Below are 13,031 nucleotides of genomic sequence, written 5' to 3' on the forward strand. Positions count from 1 at the left end.
GAAAAAAATTAAGATTCTTTTTGGCATGAATTTACAGGTTACAGAGGAATAACACCTGAGTCCTCAGGAATGGCAACACATGGAGGGCAAGATGGGCGAAATAGTATACTCTGTTATGTCTATGTTACTGCTCTTGTCTATAGGCAACGGTTACCACTTTCCATCAGGTGGGTCGTCAGCTTGTTTGTCATTCTAAGTTGTATAAAAAAAATCTCTTCTATTCATCTATTACGTCCTTTTACACTAATTCCGGGTATTGTTTTATAGCTGCTTATTTTTATTGCTTTAACTAAGTATTGAAAACGAAATAAAAACAAATACCCTTTTTGATTTTGCCGTATGGTCCCGACATAGAATATTAGAATAAGAAATTCCTTTCGCGTGGGTACTGTAGGGGGTGTCTAAGGGGATTTTTTTGTCGAGGGATGGGCAGCAGGGTCAGTATTAAATCATCACCAAAAGCCTTATTACAGTTGCCAACCCGCCTAATAAGCGTGACAACTATTGGCAAAACCCTACTTTATATTACTTTGTATAAAAAAAAAAAAATTTATGAGAGTGGTCTATGTTCAGCAGTGGACAGTTAACGGCTCATATAATGATGATGATCCTTTTTTCAGATAATACTTCTTTTAATCTACAATCTTATACAAGTCATCTTGACAAGAAGTTTGGAAGTTTCACTATGTATTTCAATTGTAATTTGGACCTCTAAATTTCACGTCGCTTGTTATGCCCAAATGGATTAAATATTAGTAAATACTTAGAAATATATTTGTTCAATGAATTATATATATACAGCAAGGAACAGATATCGATTGGTATCACGAAACGAAGGAAAGATCAAGTCATACGAGTCTTGTAGCGACGTCCGGGCATGGAGTCATGACGTTAGCTTGCGAGACCGGTATCTTAGGGAATGGATGAAAAGCGATATGCCTATCTGTGTTATACCTGTTTATACGTTGACTAGCTTTTTAAAAAGTATGACCTGTACGAGCAGACGAAGGGTAAGAATTTTTTTATCTGGATTCTATTTTAGATTGATAAGCGTTTATTCTTGATACACTGTTCATACCAAAGGAAGGTTGATGGAGAATACTCCTAGCGTTAAGTCTACCTTTGTACCATACTTTTATATTCATTTCATAAAGATAAGGTTAATTCATACATACATATATACCAACCTTCTGATGATAAATGGTAAGCGTTAGGGGGGAAAGGGAGTGTGAGCAATGGAGTTCGACATTGCTAGCAATATGCCCTATCAGGTCGACCTCCACGTGATTCCCCCTGGAAATCATCGTGAACAATTCTTGTTGAATTCGTCACGATGGGCTAACTGACCTATTTCATCCTAATCTATCATCCCTCACTGGTGCCCCGCCGGTGTATACCGATAGCGCGGGTGGGGTTACTATTCCATTATCACCCATTAAAAAAAAAATGGTAAGCGTTTTCAACAACTTTAACTTGTGCCTTGCCAATACTTAGAATATGGAATAATGAAGATATTAATTTATAATATTTTCATTACCATATCTTATGCTTTAAAATAGTAAATTAATAGTTAATTAGCTTTAATTTAGTACACACGTAGATATAATTAACATAGTGTTACTCATACAGAAAATTTCCCTTGCTCGGACAATATTTATAACTGATTTGACTGTAAATAAAAAGTGACTGACTGATATGTAAATAAGAAACAAATTTATAAATCCGTAGTAGTCTTGTATATATAAAAATTGTTGATTGTTAATGCAATGTATTACTAACCATACTTGCTGATGATTATTTGGTATTGATACATTTTTGTATATACATAATAATTTATATTTTCTACATACTAAACGTGTTTGTTACAACTAAAATCATTACTTAAAATATCACTAGTTTAGAACTTAGGATTGAAATAACTTATTATTATATGAAGTAAGCGTACTGATTCTGTTTAGGCTACGCCCAAGTGCCATCCCAACTGTAAGTCAAAAATGCTCCTAGAAAGCATATGTACTTCCTGCCATATGATAAAGGAATGTTTGAAAAACGATAGTCAGTTTGAAAAGTACTTTGAAGAGGTAAGTAAATTAATAATAAAACACAGGTAAATTATATTAATATATTTTATTAATTATTTGTTTTCCAATAGGAGGAATTTGAAACGTGTCATTGGCCTTGTGATCGATGTTTGAATGTACTGAAAAGCATTAAAATGTTATGGAAGATAATTATTGAAAAAATTTTCAATGTAAATTATAAAGACGAAAATTTTTGTAGTATTAATAACAGTCGAACAGATAGTGTTCAATCTATTGTTAAAGTTTGGGAAAAGGAAATGGTAGAACAAGCATTATTTGTTAAAAATATTGGTACTTTTTCTACGAAATCATCAAGCTTAAATAGTAAGCATAATTATTGTGCTCAAAAGCAAGTTGATATAAAGAAAGAAGTGCCATCTCGAATTCCTGCAGCAAAAGATGCTATATTGAAACGTGAAATTAAGAAGAGCAAAATTAATTTGGAAAGTGATCGAATCTTAAATGGTAATTCAAGTATAAGTAATGATATACCGGCGAAAAGAAAATTCAGTAGAAGCACGTCAGTAAGAGTCAAAACGGTTAATAAGAGTTGTGATGCTTGTAATATTAAGGAAGAGAACGAAGAACTGAAAACATACAAATACAATTTAGAATATTTACAACAGCAACACAAACAACAAGAAACTGAAATGGAAATATTGAAAAGAGAAAACAAATCATTGAAATTGGAGTTGCAAAGTTTTTATAAGACATGTTCATGGAAATCGACGCATTACAATCCTTCGTCAATAACTAAAAACGTTGTTCCAAAGCCTTTTGAATGTTGCGTTGAAGAAAACAAAGAAAAAAATACAGTTAAAAACTTAGAATCTGAAATGATTATAACAATGAAAAATTGTAAAAATAAGGTATTTATTATCTAGTTATTTGTATATAAAAAATATAAAGTAACAAAAAGTAAAATAGTTTAAAAATAAATATTTAATCCTTTTCAGAGTTATAGACATGTTTCTCTATTTCAAGTGCTTCACAAAACAAATGGTCCAGTTATCACTAATGACAGTATAAATAAACCTAATGACGCAAAGGAAAACCCAATAGATATATTAACTAAAGGTATTTTCTAATAATAGAATTAAATCACTAACGTAAACGTTGTAATAATATATTATGTAAATAATATTTATATTTCAGTTCAGAATGCGTTCGGTGAGTTAGTGAGTAGAGAAATGTCTATTGTGAACAAATCAAATAGTAATACAGACTCTCAGATTCATGCAAGTTTTTATAGAGTATCAGAAAGTAAATCTGCTCCATCTTGCTCCACAATATTATCTGATTCATCTAGCATACAATCTTGTTTTGTAAGTCTATAAAGAAATAACGTCTGTGTTTATAAATAAAAATAAAGAACACAAATTAATTAATTTTATATATTTTAGGTATCGGCAAATAATCATAGTGACAAAGCTGATATTTAAATATAATATATAATAGAAATATATCAATGTTTATTATATTTAGTTTTATTTATTTTAGTTGTAATTAAATTGTGCCATTATATTCAATAAACGGTTATAAATGAGTTCCTTTGCATCGATTGCGAAAACAAAATCCAAATGATTGAATTTTGATAATTGTACTCTGTATTTGCCAACTATGGTATTTATCTTATTAAGTAATTGATCTACGTCTGAAGGCGTAGATAGCCAGTCATTATCAGCATAGTGAAGGAAAATCGGCGTCGTAATGGCGCTCAAGTTGTAAGCTGGTGGTTTGTGTGTCCCATAGATCCTTTTATTTCTAAACCATCCATGATCAAACTGGACAAATTTCTTGGAGTTGTACATTTGTCCGAAATGGATAATTTGTCTTGTTGACGCACCAGCCGGTGTGTGCCCTAATACAACTGGCAACATAGTCTGAAACGACAATACTCGAATTACAATTTATTAATACCAATACAGTATTATAACATAAACAATGATTGAATACGTATATTATTTTAAATACTATACAGGTAAGTTCTATTTGTTTGTGATATGTTATGATTACTTCCAGAACTATCGAATGAATTATGAAATTTCTCAAATACACCACCCTAATAAGAAAGTATGCAGCTTTATATTTTTTGTTAATATTCCCATAAGAATGTATTACAAGGGATACCGGAGACTAGCTAGCTATAAAATATATCGTATGATATAGTTTGAGGCGTTTTCACTCAGTTATCTCTGTTTCCATTGTTTCTGCCTACCCTAATAGGAGACAGGCGTGACAGATATGTATGTATGTATCTCTGTTTATCATCCCTTAAGAGAATTTATATGAAGATTTTGTTTACGATTTTGTACACACATGTCCCAATCTAATAAATACTGCTGCGTCATTTTTTTTAACACATTGCTCTAGAAACAAGTTTAAATATGACTGATAATAATTCTGAAAAAACAATTATAATTCCACCTTATGACACTTACTGAATTCAATTGTTCAGTATTGAAACCGCACAGAAGGAATAATAGGTTAGTACAAATAACTTGAGTTATGGCTTCTTCAACACAATATGTTTGACCAGCCAATTCGTTCACTTTACCATTCGGCAGGAATTCGTTGGTCCCAAAAATTTTTAATAACCTCTGTAATTATAAAAATGTTATAATGAATATATATGTAAAAATATTTGAAATTTTTTAATGGACGAAGATGGAATGGTGTATCCGCTTATATTAACGGTATACAATGGCGAAGCACTATTGAAAGATGAAATGATGATCAAGTCGGGTCAGTTGACCCATCGCAACGAATTCAGTAATAATTAACTACAATGGTTCAAGTAAGAATTAGGATGAATTGCAGCAGAAAACTATTACTTATTGTTTGTCACGGTGTTGACGAATAAAGTTATTGAAGAAAATTATAAGTGTGCCGTGTGCTCCTGACATAGAATAGGTCGCCCCTTTTCCGTGGGTGTCGTAAGAGGCAAGGGATAAAGTTTCCTTAGTCGCGGGATGGACAGCAACGTCTCTTAAAATATCACCAGGCCCTAATTGCGGTTGCCAACCCGCCCGACAAACGAAGCCACTACTAGCAAAATCTCCCTAATAGGGTGAAACCAATGTTTAGCAGTGGGCAAATAATGACTAATGATGATGATAGCTCATTCCCTTAGTCACCTCTTACGATATCCACGGGAAAGTAACGGTTGGCGCATTTTATGCCGGGACCATACGGTAAGGAGTATAGTAGTAATAGTAGAGCTATAGATATAATAATTAAATATATCTAAATTAAATATGTATAAAAAACCTCAATCCGTACTATTATATAAATTAGTTATGATTTACATATTTATTAATTTAATATGTACTATGTATAGTTATTTATATATGTATTGTATGTGATTTATGTATGTATATTTTTTGTAAGTATTAATTATTCTATATATTTGTATGTTTATTTATCATAAATTGTTGTAATCTCTCAAAATATTTATTTAATTTACATTTTTTTTAAATCTATGCACTGCTATTTGCTCTCTTTGTTTAGCATAACGGTTGACTGGTAGAGAATACCATCAGGCATTCAGTCCGCCCTGTAGAGATATTTTAATGTGTGCAAAAGTATAAATAAATAAATATCTATAATACTCGGTAGTCTACAAGTCTATACAGATTGTCGTTTGTAAATAAACACAATAGATACTTAGCTAACATTTATCAAACAATTGACATTATTTCAAATTTGTGTAACAATAATGATTATGGCATGTGATAACGATAAAATTGATGATATATAGGGTCACTAAATATGACACTTAACAAACTTTAATAATAGATAAATGTCTATAAGATCCATATTTCATGTAGTGAGCATTTGCCTGCAACTTTGTATGCGTTAATTTTAAAAGCGAGTAATTATAATTTTTGGTATATCAAGATAACTTTGGTGAATACAAATGTTTCGGTGTACTAGTGTTTATGTTATGCCGAAACAAACATATAAATAAACAATATTCTAAAAAATATTTTTTTTACTTCTATTACTTTTATATGTATAGATTTTTCTCGAATATTTCCTGTATTTACAGATATCGTCTAGTTATTTTTACTGATTATAAAATATAGATGATTATTGGTATCAATATTGGAAAATTAATAAGACCAGAAAGCTGTAATCAGTAGTGAAATGATAGTAGGTTGTTGTTCTTTATGTAATATAGGCGAGTAGTAAAAAAGATTTCTTGAAATCCTCACGAGAATTGATCCCGCGTGGGCGAACATACAGTTAACACTTAGATATGCAGAGTTACAGTATGATGTCAAAATCACAATCGCATAGTAATTCTGCTTTTTTATACCATGGAAGTGGCAAACAAGGAAAGTTGTATAAAAAAAAGTAAACATTCACCTCCAAAGAGTTTATAAATGGAGCCATAGCCTTTATAAGAGGACTCCTTACATTTCCGACATAAGCGACGGGCGCTAAAGCTTGCATCGCCAAAATTTTATCATTATATTCAGGTCTCATCGATGTCATGACCCAAAACGCGGTGGTTCCCTGTGAAAATCCTATATAATGGATCTTTGGGACTCCAGTTTCCTTGATAATGTAGTCGATCATGGCCGGAAGGTCATAATAACCAATTTCGTGCCAACTAAACTGCCAGAAGGATTTAGATGTTGGTTTTAAGGAGACATGGTGGCGAGAGTACGTGTTACCACGAGCGTTACCCATCCATACGTCGTAGCCGGCTTCTGCGAGAATGTATGCTGCAATTCGAAAAGATTATTAAAAATATTATTAAAAAATAAAAACAAGTTTTTATGCACTTTTGAATGGTAAACTGATGGAAAGTTGTGATCATCACATAAAGAAACGAATAGTAACATCACAGTGACACTTATAGTGCCTCTTATTCTTTGCCATTTCAAAGGACTGTAATGTTATGTTTTTCAAACCGAAACAGCCATACAAACAGTACAGTACAGAAACACAGTTGTTTCATGTTAGAAAAACGAATGAGACAGAGATACCTAATAAGACGACTTTTTTTATAAAATTTCTCCCTCTAGCTCCAAATCCCTCGGGTAATACGTATAAAACAAGATTAGGAAATAATTAATTAATATTTTATTGTTATGCGTGGGCATATTTATAATCTCGTACAATGTGCGATTAATTTAATAGGAAAATCCAGAAATTATTTATTTATTCATTTTATTATATTCGTCTTTTTTTTCGGTGAAAATTGTTTAGCGTTATAAATTAGAGGCATTATCGGCTGTTACTCTTGTTTTGAAGTAATACTCGAACTTATCTCGTCAATAACAACTCGGAGCTTATAATTGGATTCAACAATGTAGATCATTCCACCGCCCAAGATGTTAAATATTTAATGGGAAATTTAAAATGTAATTTTAGCTCGAACTTAAAGGGCTGCTTTTATGTTAATAAATGAGTATACATTTATTTGGATGATATATCGTAGGGTATTAAAAAAACATAAGATATATATAAGCAATATATACATTGCATAAGTACAGTAAGACGGTCTTATTGCTGTTTACTTCGAAAACGATTTTCGAATTACATATTACACAGTCATGACCAAAAGACATTCATTTTAATATCGTAAATCAGTTTGCGGAAATGACTTCCTGGACTAGATTTTAGATTCAATTTAGGAAACGAAGTGTACTAAATTTGCTCAGATTTCGATGTTCCGGGTTCTGTTCCTCGTAAGAACATTTCCGCATTATAGCCTAGTTTGAGGACTAGAAAGCAAATTGCTGTGATACTTATATAATTGTCATACACTAGCTATTTTGCGGTTTTGCTCGCATGTATATCAGTATATAAAGTATACAGTGTGTTAAATTAGCTTATAATCTAGCCGTGTTCCAAATTTTTGAAAGAAAGAAAGAAATAATTTAATCAAAAGAAACATGCGGCCCACACAGTAGCGCACAAAACAAAAACAAAAGAAATCAAAAACAAAACAAACAAAAGAAAATAATAATTATATACAAATAGATAGCAATTAAATTATAATGTACGCGTGCGCGCGTGTGTGTCGCAATGTTCTGTGATGTAGGTCCGTGCTCAGCATATTGCTGCAGCGCTTGAAGCGCTACAGCGCTGTTTTTCAGCAAGAACCATAGCGTCACAAGTAAAAAACAGTTATATAAGTAGTGCGTTGGTATTCTATACATATACAAATCTACATTATACATATACACATACACGTACATACACAGACACATACACATACATATATATATATATATATATATATATATATATATATATACATACATACACATACATACACATATACATACACATATACACATACACATACATACACATTCACACACATATACAGAATAAAGAAAAATGAGATGGCAATATATAGTGTTCTATCACCTAACCTAGCCATACTATTACTGTTCAATCAGATCAGCGACGCGGGAGGCTGTGTTCATGCATTGAGTGCAAAAAAAAAACTCAATTTAACAAGTAATAATTATAGTATCTACCGTTATGAACATTAATGTACAATTTTATTTAACGAAGGTGCTGCCTAACCAGTGATTATTTCGCTGCACCTAGGCCATTAAACAAAGATATGTACCTTTATAATATGTGTCAATAGAAATATAAATTATATAGAAACAATAAAATTCAATAATATATGTAAAACGATTTGTAAATATAAAAAATTAAAAACATTAAAAAAAATAATAAAATATATGTATATGAAAAAATAAGTATTTTCCATTCAATCATACATATATGGTATCCTCCATTTAAACCAAATTGAATAAAAGCATAGTTGGACAGAGTGGGCACCTACTTACGAGTAAACATGATGATAAAATACTGATCTATGTACACTTCTGCTCTCGCAAGAAGTGTCTTTTTAGGTGATGTTTAAATGTAACTATCATTTAAATCTCTTAATCCGTTTGATCGTGATTGAGTAAACTAAAACTTCTAAAGGTCTTTAGAAATTTAAACTTTTATAATATTAATACATAGGTAGATATAATATTAGTAGGATATTTAAAGAAATCTTACCAAACCCTTTCCCAGGCAACATTAGAACCCATTCAGCGGAGGACGATAGTAACCCGTGTTGAAGGAACACCACAGGCCGTGGACCATGAGTGACGTTATCTCTGCCATTGGGCACTCTATGCATTTCCAATATATATTTGTCCTCCGTGTACACGCGATGAATCTCACACGGATAGCCATATTTTCTAATGAGGGAAAACTGTTGGAATGTAAAGATTATGAATAAAAATAATGGTAACTGCAGCAATTGATATGATTGTTGCTAACGTACTGGCAGCCATATATTTATGGCGTTTTTTTTTTAATATTCATTCTCAAATAAATGCTTTGACAGCAACAACGATAAGAATATTATACAATATTCGTTTGTTTCTTGAATTTGAGTGGCGCCTTTGAGTTTCTAAACCGTCTTCGTTTATAGATAATGGTCTCTGACTTGACTTACTGGACGATGGATTCACTTTCTGAAGTACAAAACAAATGCCAATAATTTCTTTTTTGAATGATACAAATATGGTTCGAAAATCCAGAGAGTTGTGCTAGGATTCGGTTTTGGGACACCAGATTCGCAGTTAGTCGTTGTCCGGTTGAGCTTATTGACTTGATAAAAAAATTATAAAAGTAAACTAATCCTACTATTATAAGGTATGTAATTGCAGTAATTGAATTGTACAGCGGCTCAAAGGACTGCATCACCATTTGACGTTTGCAAGTTCGAAAATGAATAGGTGTTTTGTTTGTATCGTTTCAATTATAAGTTTTCTGTTTTATATAACTAGCTTTATCTAACGGCTTTGCCCGCATGAATCAGTATATAAAGTATCCTATCTGCTAAGATATAATCAACCCGTGTTCGAAATTTAAATTAAATCCGTTCAGTATTTTTTGTGTGAGTATCCATCCATCCTTACAAACTTTCCCTTTTATAATATTTATAAGATATACGTATATACAAAAAATGTGGAAGTACCAATGTCTAATATGTCATTTACTGATATAGTATCTATCCAGAATATAACTTCTACTTAGTTTAGGATTCTGTCGCTGTATGTTATAATCAAGGCTACTTATTAAATTTCTTACTTTTCAACTTTTGTGTTTTTTGTTACTTAAATTTAAATAAAATAAAAATATATATAAATATATAAATAAAATAATACCACAAATAATTTATACCGATATAATGAGAGATTTAAATTATTCTATTCTTTATTTCATTTGTGTACAATAAACAATAAAAAATAGCATAATTTAGATCTGACAACAGAATTCATATTATAATAATTAAATTTAAAATTACTTACAGTATCTAGAGTAGCATCTTCTAGTATTCCTGCGTCTGTGACTCTATTAATAATATTATTGTCATCAGCTGCATTACATTGTATAGAAAAAAGTAATACTATTGTACTGTAAACTTGAAAATTATATTGCATGATGAAATTTACCTAATAAGTTAGGTATATATTTTTGTAACAGCAATTATACAGAAGCCGGCGTCTCCTGAAATATATGAGCTGTCGACTAACAATTAGAAACAAGTATTTTCTAAGGTAACATTGTTCTGATAATGTTCAAGATTACTGAAGTGCTTTTCTTACGTAACTTAACAGTTAGGGATAGGTAATATTATTTATTCCGGTTATTTGTGTATATTCTGATAAGACTGCTTAAAAATGCTAATCATTTGAATCATGAAGAGTAAACACTTGAATTTACTCATAGTTTTGTTATTTACTACCTGTAACCAAAGGTTTAGGTCAATTAAAAAAAAATACCTACATTATGTGTAACACTACGATACTTTAGAATATGATTCATATCTACATATATTAAATTTTGTTTAATTTCGTTCAGCGATAAAATGTCACAGAGAACGGTTCTTATCTTCTCGCATCTAGTAACTCTTTGAAGCACATTCTACGACATCGTTCCAAGTGAGCTTCTCACTCTGCGTCTGCCTGGGCGAGGTTGCCACTAGTGAAATTTTCTTCTCACTTATTTTAACATAAGCTCTATTTATCATCATTATATCAGCCATTAATTGTTCCTTCTGAACACTGACCTTCTTTTTGGGAAGTTTTGCCCGCAGTTGTACACGCTTGGCAGGGGGCGTCACAAGTTTTTTTTTTTTGATGGGTGAAAATGGAATGGTAACCCCTGGAATGGAACGGTAAGCCTGCAGTAACGGGATACGCTGGCGCGGCACTAGTGAAGGGTGATCGATGAGAACCAAAACAGGCCAGTTAGTCTATTACGATGAATTCATCAGGAATTAACCATGATGGTTTCCAAGGGGAACCGTGAGGAGGTCGACCTAGTTGGGTATATTGCCAGCAATAGGATTCTCAGTCTCTATTACTAACAATCCCTTTCCCCCCTGGCAAGTTTTATTAGCAGTACATTATTCGTAGGACTGAAGTTTGTCTTTACGAGAAGAGGAAACAATATACCGACGTCAATTAATTGAGATAAGGTCAGGAAGATGAGGATGAAAAAAAAAACGTGTAATGCGAACGATAGTGGGATAAGCAGAGTGCTCACATTATTTGTAGCCGTAAGTCGTTTTCAATTTTTCAATTTTGCCGCCTTGGGCTATAGTTATGTTGGCTCATCTCTAAGTCGGGTAGTAATTTTTTTTTTTTATAGAACTTAGAATGGCAAACAAGCTGACGGCCCACCTGTTGTAAAGTGGTAACCGTCGCCTATAGACATGAACAGTACCATGGACATATCAGAGTATACTATTTCGACTTTTGTAAAAAGTCTCCCTCTGATATACAAAAAAATAAAAGCGTTTCCATTCCATTAAGTTATGGTATACTATTACTACAACGTTCACAAATTATAAGAGAGAAGGTCAGGAAAATGATATAGGAAACCTTCAGGGCAAATTAAAAGTCAGGTGGTGTTATCTTTAATTATTCATCAAGGTTAATATTTCTAAGTAGATAAGAATAGTTTTCGTAACTACAATAATTTACAAGGTTAGATTATGTTGTGTAGGTACCTTATAGGTATATACATATCATCGATTATACAGATTATAAAAAAATAGTTATGAAGTGAAATGTTTCTTATAAATCATCGAATGATTTAAATCAGTGTTTTACAACGTGTGGGTCGCGACCCTCTGGGTGTCGCCAAGCCTCTATTGGGGGTCGTGAAAACTACCTCAGTAAAAAAAAACAAAGTTATGAAGATAGATTTATTAAGAATAATGATAAAACATGTGTACGTTCTTACAACTTAATAAAAAAAATAAAAACCTATGACTTATCTATACACACATAAAAAAATTAACTTGACCCAAGAAAGTAATTTTAAAGAATTTGATTATTTTGGATAAAAAAAAAGGATTTTTGAATCAAGTTCTTAGTTTCAATGAACTCTACTTGATTCAAGATTTTTTTGTCTTAATGTAAAACAATCAAATTCATCAAAATTATTTTCTTGGGGCAAGATTTTTTCTTGTATAAAGAAAATAATTTTGCTTGAAAAAAAGGGAAGAGTCGGGGTTCGTGAAATATTTAATACTAGGTGGGTCGCCTGATCTAGATCAATGGTATTTTTCGTATAGTGACGGAGGAATACGTACATGTTGTCGCTACTCCTTGTCTTTTTTAGGGAGACTTTTAGTGACTGTAGGATCTAATATTTCCATTGCTAAGAATATATCTTATCTGATCGACCTCTGCACTGTCACCTCTAAAAACCATCGTGGTCAGTTGATAATTTTGTTAATTCCGCTTCTAATAGTATGCGTGCGACTACCAACATTTGAGTTTGTCAATCTACAATTTTTGAAGAAGCTCTATAACTTTTCCTATTAAACACCAATCTCTGGCCGTTATTTACTCTATATATATATATATGTTGCAATATGTTTTACACCTCTGGACGAGG

The 13,031-nt window shown here is 31.9% G+C and overlaps 2 protein-coding genes across 2 annotated transcripts; one reads left to right on the forward strand and one right to left on the reverse strand.

Moving 5' to 3' along the window:
• Positions 1-34: 34 nt before the first annotated feature.
• LOC113516706 (uncharacterized) lies at positions 35-3,559 on the forward strand. The gene is made up of 6 exons (XM_026901168.3): positions 35-167; positions 621-1,010; positions 1,959-2,081; positions 2,153-2,950; positions 3,038-3,158; positions 3,237-3,559. Exons 2-6 carry the CDS (start codon positions 783-785, stop codon positions 3,416-3,418), a joined length of 1,452 nt encoding a protein of 483 aa, XP_026756969.2. The 5' UTR covers positions 35-167; positions 621-782; the 3' UTR covers positions 3,419-3,559.
• LOC113516705 (lipase 3-like) lies at positions 3,475-10,678 on the reverse strand. The gene is made up of 5 exons (XM_026901167.3): positions 10,430-10,678; positions 9,126-9,324; positions 6,453-6,814; positions 4,523-4,681; positions 3,475-3,964 (listed from the first exon to the last, which is right to left on the reverse strand). Exons 1-5 carry the CDS (start codon positions 10,559-10,561, stop codon positions 3,578-3,580), a joined length of 1,239 nt encoding a protein of 412 aa, XP_026756968.3. The 5' UTR covers positions 10,562-10,678; the 3' UTR covers positions 3,475-3,577.
• Positions 10,679-13,031: the final 2,353 nt, after the last annotated feature.

The sequence above is a fragment of the Galleria mellonella genome, unplaced genomic scaffold (genome assembly GCF_026898425.1).
Source record: "Galleria mellonella isolate WM207_F2 unplaced genomic scaffold, CSIRO_AGI_GalMel_v1 utg83, whole genome shotgun sequence".
Classification (NCBI taxonomy): Eukaryota; Metazoa; Arthropoda; class Insecta; order Lepidoptera; family Pyralidae; genus Galleria; species Galleria mellonella.